The 10,835-nt window shown below is 47.6% G+C and overlaps 4 protein-coding genes across 4 annotated transcripts; all 4 read left to right on the top strand.

Annotated features, from left to right (window-relative positions):
* Positions 1–627: 627 nt before the first annotated feature.
* LOC132262539 (uncharacterized) lies at positions 628–1,307 on the top strand. Its single transcript, XM_059761817.1, has 3 exons — positions 628–698; positions 849–1,047; positions 1,110–1,307. The coding sequence occupies exons 1-3, from the start codon at positions 628–630 to the stop codon at positions 1,200–1,202; spliced, it is 363 nt and encodes a 120-aa protein (XP_059617800.1). The 3' UTR covers positions 1,203–1,307.
* A 920-nt stretch (positions 1,308–2,227) lies between these two features.
* Positions 2,228–5,301, top strand: LOC132261988 (probable cationic amino acid transporter). Its single transcript, XM_059761078.1, has 4 exons — positions 2,228–2,462; positions 2,719–2,864; positions 3,026–3,223; positions 3,496–5,301. Coding segments are annotated over exons 1-4 (1,959 nt in total). The 5' UTR covers positions 2,228–2,460; the 3' UTR covers positions 5,109–5,301.
* Positions 5,302–6,736: 1,435 nt separating this feature from the next.
* LOC132262537 (uncharacterized) lies at positions 6,737–9,386 on the top strand. The gene is made up of 3 exons (XM_059761816.1): positions 6,737–8,363; positions 8,431–9,208; positions 9,270–9,386. The coding sequence occupies exons 1-3, from the start codon at positions 6,737–6,739 to the stop codon at positions 9,355–9,357; spliced, it is 2,493 nt and encodes an 830-aa protein (XP_059617799.1). The 3' UTR covers positions 9,358–9,386.
* A 115-nt stretch (positions 9,387–9,501) lies between these two features.
* On the top strand, positions 9,502–10,828 carry LOC132261901 (dolichyl-phosphate beta-glucosyltransferase). The gene is made up of 2 exons (XM_059760931.1): positions 9,502–9,667; positions 9,727–10,828. Exons 1-2 carry the CDS (start codon positions 9,596–9,598, stop codon positions 10,654–10,656), a joined length of 1,002 nt encoding a protein of 333 aa, XP_059616914.1. The 5' UTR covers positions 9,502–9,595; the 3' UTR covers positions 10,657–10,828.
* Positions 10,829–10,835: the final 7 nt, after the last annotated feature.

Here is a 10,835-nt window from a genome sequence, read left to right as displayed (position 1 = left end):
AAAATATAAAACAAAAACCGAAGAGAGTCTTCAAAACGTATTGCTTTTTCGATATTATAAATAATTCCCCAAAAACACTCAAAGCGACACTCACATAATAGGTCGGTTTGTTGTATCGATTTTCTGCACGAATTATTACACCATCGGGAGAGACTGATAAAGACCTCCATCGGTTCTCATTGGAGAGCCACCTCATGTACCTCTGGCGTGGTGAGCAGTGAAAGTGATTTATAAAGCCAATAAATTGGCGAAAGATCGCTCCATTGCACGTATACAAAATACAAACATATGGCATTACACCTTGTTCAATTGAACACCAATTAAATCCACACTTTTATACCACTAAACTAGTAATTTCTTCCCACCTTGATGCATGTCAACAAACACACTCTGTGTGTGTCCATTCCCGCCTCTTCTTCCACCCCTTTTTTGCCATGCATCCACAACTGCTGGTGTTACCCAATGATGAACTTCGTGATGCGCGCAATGCAATTGACTCTTAAATTGCTATGATCTCATGGCAAAAAAAGAACGACAAAGTTGCAACTGTAAGATGGAATTTCATCTCCTCACCGTCGCCTATGTATTATCAGCGAGCATAGCTAGTTATTACTGGACCATGGCAAAATGATCACGTTTGAGGAATTGCAAAAGCAACAAAAACCGAAAGTGAATGCCATCACGCAAAATGCTTTCCCGTCTCACGTGACATCAAAACCAAACAGAAAAATTGGCGATGGTGCAATTCTATCACATCAAGTCACCCACATAATCACTGAATCAATTCAAATGACTTTTGGTATCATTAGCATGTAAATTGCAGATGTTATCTTCTTTTCTCTCATTAGGCACAAATTCACCGTTTACACTCTGACCATCTTCATCTGCATCTCCATCACGTGTGCACAAATTCCCCATCCAGCTGTCTTGAACATCGAACAGGAGGAGAATCTGCTGCCTGATCATCTGCGAAATCACTTCCTCAGGACACCAAGAGTGGCCGCCGCTTTGGCGGTCAGCAGTTGGCTGGAACACGGAGAAGAGCCGGTAAATACAAATAAAACAATCCCAATCAAATCAATAATGACACGCCAATTATCCTTGCACAGGTGTACGAGAGAGAAGCCGATAAGATTCCCAGACATGAAATCTACAACGTCCTCACACACGCTGGCTTCATCCCGAGAAGATTTTACAAATGATTCTTCCTGCGCCAGCATCTTCACACCCGCCTTTTCTCCACCTCTCAATTAAATGTACATACACTGTTGTCACAATGTTCCAGATATTGTTCTTCATATGAAATAACAATGAGACACGTCTAGTGAATTAACGTCTTTTCGTCGGTTTTTGCTCTCCGTCAAGGGACAACCATTGTAAAGATTGAATGTCCTGAATGAACTTTGGCTTTGTAAAATGTTTAGCAAAATTCTGACTAAATTGTGAGGTTATGAAACCAGTTAAAAAATCATTTTTCGTCCAATTTTATTCCTTCTCAACCAGGAAATTTTAAAATTTGGTAAATATTTCAATGTTTCTACTAGAATTTGAGCTTGAACAAAGAAAAGAAATGATCTGCGATATTTTAATAATATTTTTGAGGTTATGATTGATTTTTAAGCTTTATCTCAACCAATATAAAGTTCGTTTGAACAGAAATGCTCAACTTTCTGCCAAGAAAAAGACAAATATTCCCAGTTTAAATACGAATTTGATGATTTTGAGGATTATTAACGATTATTATTAACGAGAATCTGTTTTTGATCAATCATATAACCTATAAAAAACAAAATAATCGATTTTTTAAAGCTGAATAATTTAGAAAATACCTCAATTTGTTTAAACAGCGGCTTTTTCAGTGCAAATATGGCAAATATTCTTTCACTTACAATTTCTAAGACTTCCTCTAAAGCTGTACACCACTTCCGACCATAATATCTGCCCCTTGGCCATCGTATTCCTATTCTCATGTTATTTCCGCGATGGGATAAAGGATTTCCAGACCTAATATTTGGCAACGGAATAACCAAATCAGTGGCACGCAAACCCAGGGTGTTTGTCGTGCACTGAGGAGCCCCTCTGGGGAACCCCAGAGTGAGAACACAGTGCCATGTGGTGCTGAAAGCCTGCAGAGCGCAAGCTCCACACTCATTCTCAATTCGTGTCGCCTGCATAAAGGCAACCCAGGCCACGGCTAACGAGTTCAGTCGATGGTGAAACGTCCCCAAGAAAGAATTCAACAGATTCGCGCGTCAACAATGCTTGCAAGAATCGATTGGGAACCCCTGTGAATATCATTAGTGTGTGTATAATTTGCAAAAAAGTGATGTGAAGACACAATTTTCCCACGACATTCGCCATTCATTCAGCACGAGTGAGAAACTGGACGCACTTCTACTGGCCATTGGCAGATAGTCAAAGGGTGTTTTTCCATCTAATTGCGTGTGAATTCAACATAAAATGTGAGTATAGGAGAGACTTTCGACTCAAACACCCACACAATTACGCAAAATTGGGAATTTGAAAGCCCCTCAGGGCCACTTAGGCATCGCCCTAATCCACCCTCGGAATGCGAAAGGGGAGGAAAAGGGGTGAAAGGCTTGACCACGGGTGAATCTGATTGTGGTAAAGTCAATTAGACAGTCTAATGCGAGACAATTAATAAACATGAGATGATCTTTTGTGGCCTTTTTCGTGCTCACTCTCTGTCAACCACAGGATTTTCACTGCAATTCCCTACGGAACGGGCAGTCGCTGGGCTCTGGGGGCCATTATCCTCGTCCATCAGAGTGTCTATAATGAGATTGGAGCCACAACAACCCTCTTCGCCATCCTCCTGGCGGCACTTTCGGCCACATTTTCAGGTATTATATATGCAGAAAAAAAGCTCTCGCATGCAGAGTGAAATCAATAGCAAGGCGGGAATATAAGTTCCTCGACATTCATCCTGAAAGTGTGACCCATTGATTTTCTCTCTCTCTCTCTCACTCTGTTGTCCTTGCCGCCAACAAATGCACACTCACAGCTATTTGCCAAAGTGCCACCAAAAAGACGACAAATGTCGGATATCTGAGGAGCAATCACAAGTGTGACTTTCTGCTGCTCTTCCTCACCCTCTGGATGGACATTCTCGCCCTCCTCGCGTCTTGTGCCGCCCTGGCAAGGACGCTCAGCACTTGTTTGGATACAATGACTGGTGGCATGGCTCGAATGTGGATATTAGGTAAGAAGCACATATTGATTTTCGATCACTTCTTCTATCTATTTTTAAGTGGAACAACTTACAATTCAGAGACTCAGCCATTCATGAAATTCACTCGGTAAACACACGGCACAGTCTCATGTTATCAACACGCCAGAGGCCAGTGAATGGCAAACTTTATGAATAGCCATGCACCGGCTTGCGTACAGCAAACCACACAATATCGATAACAGACCAATAAACACTTTAGCACACCGTCTCACTAATCCAATTAACATAATCGTGCCTTTCAGGCAGGAATTCATCGCCCAACGAGCCGTGGCCAGATGTCATCGGGGTCTCTGTGGTGTTCCTCGTGTCCGGGATGTTTATGCTTGGCCTGGAGAACACCAAGATCTTCAGCTGTCTCATGATCTCCGGCGTGCTGGGCATTGTTGGCCAACTGGGCATCGTCACGTGGCTGCAAGGAGACGAATCCGAATGGCACAAGCCCACGTGGTTCTCTCAAGGACTGCCAGGACTCCTCATCGGAGCATCTCTGGTCGCTTTCTCCTTTCCCGCCGAAATGCCGAGTCAATCCAAGTACAATCGCTTGACTGGAATGCTGATTATCCTCGTGGTGACCTTCACAAATGTCCTCACCGCCGCCTGTCTCTCCACTCTGGTGCACTTCAACGCGGAGCGAGACTTCCTGGCCGTTCCAGTCTTCAAAATACTGTCCTATGTGGACTTGACTAAAGTCATTCCGGCCATGGCGTGCTTGCTGGTTCTCGCCTGTTCAGGAGCACTGATGGAACTCTTCCCGGAAATGTATTCGCTCATCGTGAAGCTCACGACGACAGAGTGGAAGATTTTGGCAAAGCAAATTGGATACGAAAGTCGCGACAGCGGCAGTCCAGTCCTGGCAATCTTCACCGGCGGAAGTTTATGTGCCATGCTCGCTTTTGCCTGTCCCATGGAGAATTTGATCTACATCTTGGCCGGAAGTCATCTCATGGCATCGATATTCAGATCCCTTTTCCTCCTCTACACACCCTATCGTCCGAAGTGTGTGCAGCATCCGGAATCATCGTTGGCCTACACCAGACTCCAATCAGCCACTCAGCCAACCCCTCAGAGCCTCCCCACGTCGGCGTCCACATCGAGGCGACTCTGGTGCTTCCGCAGAGCCTCCACAGTCGCCGCCAATGTCACGAAATCCCGCTTGCAGAAGAAGCCGCAGGATGAGGAATTGGAGAGGGAATGGTTGCTGCTGGGCGAACCTCCGTCGCCTCGATGTCTCGAGCATCCGGAGCGCAATGAAGACGCCGAATCGTCAATTCTGAGTGACGAAGGGGATCAAGCTCAAGTGTCGGAAGACAGTACAACTGACATTGATGCCATTGTGGATGAATACCGGCAGAAAGTGAAGGTTTCCATGGCTGGACCGATGGATAAGAACCAGAAAACCCCATCCATCACGTCCTGGAGGGCGTCTCTCATTGGCATTCTCTGCATCCTCTGTGGAACTGCTTCAGTGATCGTCGGTGTAATTTATCAGGATGTCATTTTCCTCTCATCTGGCCTTGCTGGTGGCTTCTTTGCGAATATCCTGCTGTTCTGCCTGCCGAGACACAATCTTCAGCACGGCCAGGTATCTTCCCTCACAGCCACTCTGTCCCTGATCCTCAGCTGCGTTCTGCTCACGGCCACACTGGATCACTCCTGGGCGGCGCTGGTGTTCTGGATAACGGCCGGCTTCATCTTCTGCATCCGCTGCGACACGTGGTGCTGCCTGTGTCTCGATCGCACCACAATCTCTGCGCACTCCCACATCATTCCCAACGTCTCGGCAAAACTGGACAATCTGCGGCAGAGGTCAGTGAATGGAATCCATCTGCCGGGTCGCATTCCGGCGCACAGATGACACTTGGCCAGCTCGGAGAGTGACATTCTGGAGGGCGAGGACACCATGGAGGAGTGGAGTGATTAAGCTAAATAAGAGAGTGATTAACGAGGCCTTTTCCCAACACTTCTTGTCGAGTGTAATCTCTAAATATAAATCAGTGTCGCTTTCAGAAATTATACTATATCTTTTTGTCTTTCTTGAATAAAAAGATTCCGTGCTATTTCTGCATATGAAAATTGAGACTTCCTTAATGAATGACTTCATATTTTTGTTGTCTCTCTCTGAAAGTGGGATGATCTGTGATGGAAGACACGAAGAGATTCCACGGTGTGGAGAAAGTTTTTTTCTTTCCACTCAATTTGGTAAGGCGGCAATGTTAAAGAACTTGCTACATATATTCTTAGTGTCACCAACACGTCCAATTCTCCGTCATCCCATGAGCTTTTCCTCCTCTGGCCAAATATAAACCAACCATGATATCTTCATTACTACCATTTGTTTGTTCTTTGCGTTAGCACATCCACCAGAGTCAACCCACTGACCCAGTATTGTGGAAACATGTCTCGTTCGCTCCTTTTGCAATTCATCAGCCAAACTGTCCGGCCAAAATCTCGTCACACTTTGCCACTGCTTGTCCACATAATTCTATTTCAATTCCAGTTTTTCAGCGCGCGCGTCGCGCCTCATTTGCTCAATTAACAGCGGACATTGTCCGGTGTCAAGACAAAAGCACTGCTCCAATTTGATGAATGGACTTTTCTCACAATTGCCCGCCAGTACAGGCGGAAGAATGGGGCTCCGCCGTCCGCACTGACCTGACAATCTCATCTCCACGAGGTGTTAATTGATAAATTGTGCGATCCACATTGCTCATGAGCACTGGTTTATCGTTCGTCGTGCGATCAAGGGTGCTAATTTGGAAGTCGATCCACCTCCGTACGCTTCTATCTTCTTCTTCTACTTTTCTTCAAATGCAGATGCGCGATGTTCTGTTTGTTTTGCACAAAAAATCGTCATATTGTTACCATCTTCAGCAGCTCAAGAAATTAGAGGTGCATCGCATAAAGTCTACGAGCTCTTAAGATGGGTTTGTTATCATACAGCCAAGAAGACGTCACAGCTCTGGTGATCAACAACAAAAACTCATTCTTTTCCTCCCCGCGAATTTCACAGAAAGCATGAATCAAAATACAATAAATATATCAACTGCGTCGAGTGTGAAAGTCCAATACTATAATGAAAAAGGCGATATAAAAGGCGATGAATAAATTTTTGAGTTCTTTTATAAATGACCTCCTATCTATATAGATATTTCATGGGAAACTTTAAGCATTTTGACAAATTTATTCACCGCGCTTCTGACTAATGTGCGTAAATCTCCGCTCCCACAAGCTTTCAAAGCCTACCTCAACGTGTACTCGCTGCGCGCGTCAATACGTGATGAATATATAGTGGGGAATTGGGTTGATAGAGCTGCTGCCATGACGCGTCTTCCCTCCCAGTTGCAACCGAAACTTTAAAATACTCTCTTTTCACCAAAAACTCTTTCAGTCGGATATCCAAGCGTCGCAAGAGCACACAACATCTCACACACATCCGCTACTCTCTGGACCACTGCTGTGGATATGGGTTAAGTGAGATCGACCATGAGAGGTGTTAAAGTGCTCATAAGTCTCCTGGCACTCCTCACACCCTTGGCGAGCGCCAAGTCCTGTCCGGAGCCCACGAGAGCCCATTTGACGCGATGTGATAAGTACTTTCGGTGCGTGCAATTGCCATCGGGAAACATTGTGTGGATTCCCAATCAGTGTGACACTGGCCTCATTTACGAGCCCAGCCTCAAGATGTGCGTCCTCCCGGGTGACGATTGGGAGTGCACACTCCCGGGGGATCGGAGTGCCGCCGCGAGTGACGACAGTAACATTTACGGAGTGAATAATTTGGAATATTTGGGTGAACAATTGGGAGCATTGAATGATGATGAGGGCAGTGAAGTGACAATATCTCAGAGTCAGCCGCAGCTGCAGGACTTCAGTCAGGAGGACGAGTTCAGTGGTGATGGTGATCCTGAAATCATCACAGACAAGATAGCTGAGGAGAAAGTGGGATTATTTCCTCTGCCAATCAGTACAAATCCCAATTCCGAACTCACAACGCATCTCCAGAGACTCACGCAGCTCATTGACAATTTCCACAAGAACAACACAACTCCAGACACTCCTGTCCTCCATCCTGACGATCTGAACTCCTTCCTCGCCCTGCACAACATTCGCCATCAATCCAACACGTACAACAGTTCCAACAAATTAGTCCTGCCGGAAAATGGGAAAATACATCCTGACACGCTGTCGCAAATCCTCACCCAGCAAAATCAGCTGCAGAAGCACGAGATGGTGCAGAATCCTCAGCTCATGGGAAGAATTAAGCAGAAGATAAACCCGATTAGCGGCGATGGATCGACAATTCATGTGAAATCTGCAGGACTCTCGCAGATTCCCTTCCGTCCTGACAGTTATTCAAACTCCCAAATTGTCGTCAATCGTCCCGAAGGCGCTGTCCTGTTCAACGTGGCCAAGCCAAGGGACACTGTCAATCCGCAGCAAAAGCCCGAGCCTTACATCTCAGAGAACACCCTCAAGACTGTGCTGGAATTGTCCAAGCAACTCGTCTCGACCAACCATCCAGTTGTTCCTCCTGTGATCTACACAATCCCCATTCCCTATCCCACATCCGCCGTCCAGTCAGAGCGCAAGAAGGTGGAGAGGAACACGACGAAGGTGAAGGACGAGCCCCAAGCCATCTCAGTGACTGTCAAGGAGCCGATCTCCAGCACTCCGTCGCCACAACTCAACTACTACATCGACAGCTATGGGGTGAAGTACAGTCCTCAAGTGGAGTCCTTCCCGCTCTCCTACACCTCAGGCATCAACTACTACCCGCCCTATCCGCCCCTGACCTATTCCTACTCCAACTACCCCGTCGACTCGCCCTCCGCGGCGCCCTTCGACGCCCAGGGTGGCATCTATCACGCCCAGGAGCAGTCCTATCTCACGCCGCCCACATTCGGAGCCACTTCGCACTATCAATTGTACGGTGCATCGCTGGCATCTGGGCCAGGCGGTCAAGCACAGCCCGCTAATTACAACTTTGGGAGCACCGCTGGAAGTAATCAAGCGATACTCACGAACCATAATTGGTTCGATGATAACAAACACTTCCAACAGCGAGAGCCAGAAGTGAGCCAAACTGATGACGAAGAGACTGACGAAGAAGGTATTCAATTTCTCAAATTCTCTGCATGAATTTCTCAAGTAGAACCATTTTTTCCTCAAATTTGCAGAGATGGAAGAAGAGAGCGAAGACATGGAGAGCAAGGAGTCTCTCTTGGAGGCTCTGGCGGATCTGCAGAAGCCCTCAGAGACACCACCGCCTGGCTTTGTCCAGGTGGCCAATCAGCTCTTGGACGCGGAGAATGGGAAGAACAAGATAATCAACGTGCGCGGCAACTATTTCACCTACGACACCTACAAGGACACAATCCTGCCGCTGCTCAGCAACTCAGACGGATCGCTGGAGAGCGGCGTTGAGATCCTGTCATGCTCAATGGGTGTTCGCCAGCCGAATGCCACTGATTGCACGCGATACTTCGTCTGCAATCCCAAGACTGGAGGATTACTCTCCTACTCCTGTCCACCCTTCACGGCCTTCAATCCGCAGTCGAGAATCTGCGACGCCAGGACGTTCTCCTCGTGCAATCCGCTGGCCATACAGAACAGATTCACAATCAGCGAGAATAAGAGGCTTCAGTATGAAGCTCAGAAAGCTCTGGAGGAGGCAAAGCGTGTCCGGGAGGAGGCCATCAAAGCCCAGAAATTGGCCACACTGATTAGATTGCAGGCTCAGAATGCGATCAGTCAGAAGGTGCCCACCCAGATGACAAAGCCCATGAGGGTGTCCTCCAGCAGAGTGACCACGAGACGCCCCACTGTGGCGGCGTCCGCCACGACGGCCAAGAGGAAGAGATATCGCTGTGAGGTGGACGGAGGCGCGGTCCCAGACACCACTTCATCCGCCAAGTACGTTGTGTGCTTCAAGGGATCCAATGGCCATTGGAGGAGGTGAGAAAATCCCAGGAAAACCGGAAAACACAAGATTACCCTTTTCCCTAATTTTTTCCAGGCATGCGATGACGTGTTCCGAAGGCTTAATATTCTGCGTGCGGATGCGGAAGTGTACTTTGCAGAGAAAGTGTCGCAAATATTTCTGAAATCTTTCTAAAATAAGCTTTGAAATAAAGTCCAAAAACTATTCCACAAAGCCCCCTCATTGCCCTATTCCAACGTCGCGCGCTTTTTCCAGCTTGAATCGAACTGGCCGACATTTCGATCAGATGTTTTTGACACGCGCCGCGCGTCAAAACGTCAAATCACGAACGTGGCAGAGCGCAAATTCTGGGCATTTTTCTGCTCAAAATATGATCTTTTAGTGCATGAAACAAGTGAAAAATGGATGTTGTGGAGTACATAAAGTTCTATGCATTCGTGGGATCCGCCCTGTCTGTGGGATTCCTCATTGGGGTGAGTTTTGGCCGGGTAATTCGCCTTGTTTACAATCACCAGAATTCTTTTCCTCGCAGCTCTTCATCATCCTCAAGTACATGACCACTCCGTATCCCAGGATCTTCCGGCACAAGAATGAAAAGTACTATGTGGACGCAAAGACGCAGAGGAATATTGACTTCCCTTCGATAGATTCAGATGAAGTCCGGAACGGCGATGTTGATTTGAGTGTCATTGTGCCGGCTTACAATGAGGAGGAGCGCTTGGGCAAGATGCTGGACGAGGCTCTGCTGTATCTTCGGGAGCGACAGCGCGAGCAGCCTTCCTTCCGCTTTGAGATCATCGTCGTGAGCGACGGAAGCAGGGACAAAACGGTGGACGTGGCGCAGAGTTACAGCAAAGAGCACGGAACGGATTGCATGAGAGTCTTGGCGCTGGTCCAGAATCGTGGCAAAGGAGGAGCAGTTCGCCTGGGGGTCCTGTCCGCCCGCGGCAAGTACATCCTCTTCGCGGACGCTGATGGAGCGACGCACTTCCCGGACTACGGGAAGCTGGAGGCGAGCCTGCAGAATCTCGTGCGGAGCGGCGAAGAGAGCGCTGTGGTGATCGGATCTCGCGCTCATCTCGAGCAGGAATCCATCGCGCAGCGCAGCGCCTTCCGCACCTTCCTCATGTACGGCTTCCACACGCTCGTGTGGGTGTTCGGCGTGCGCGGCATCAAGGATACTCAGTGCGGATTCAAGCTCTTCACCCGACAAGCGGCTTCCACTCTCTTCAGGCTGATGCACGTGGAGCGATGGGCTTTCGACGTGGAGATTCTCTTCCTCGCCCAGTCGCTGGGCATGAAGATCGAGGAAGTGGCGGTGAATTGGACGGAAATTGAGGGATCTAAGGTGACGCCGGTGTTCTCGTGGCTGCAGATGGCCAAGGATTTGCTCCTCATCTGGTTCCGCTACGCCACGAACATCTGGCGGAAGACGCCGCAGCCAAAGGATCATTCCGATTAGTATCAATGAGCTTAGATTGGATCATTTTTAGCCCAGTAATCTTCAGATTCCAATCAGAATCCATCGAAAGTTGTATTTAAGCGCAGAATAGAGTGAGTTTTGTAAATGTACGTGTATTTGCTACAAAGTTCGAAGAATATTAAGCTCAAATATAGATCTCTTGATACATGAATTCCTCG

This window comes from Phlebotomus argentipes, unplaced genomic scaffold, assembly GCF_947086385.1.
Source record: "Phlebotomus argentipes unplaced genomic scaffold, Phlebotomus argentipes genome assembly contig_15, whole genome shotgun sequence".
In the NCBI taxonomy this organism is placed as follows: domain Eukaryota; kingdom Metazoa; phylum Arthropoda; class Insecta; order Diptera; family Psychodidae; genus Phlebotomus; species Phlebotomus argentipes.
Note: the sequence above shows the minus strand (reverse complement) of the source record. Positions and strands in the feature narration are given on the sequence as shown.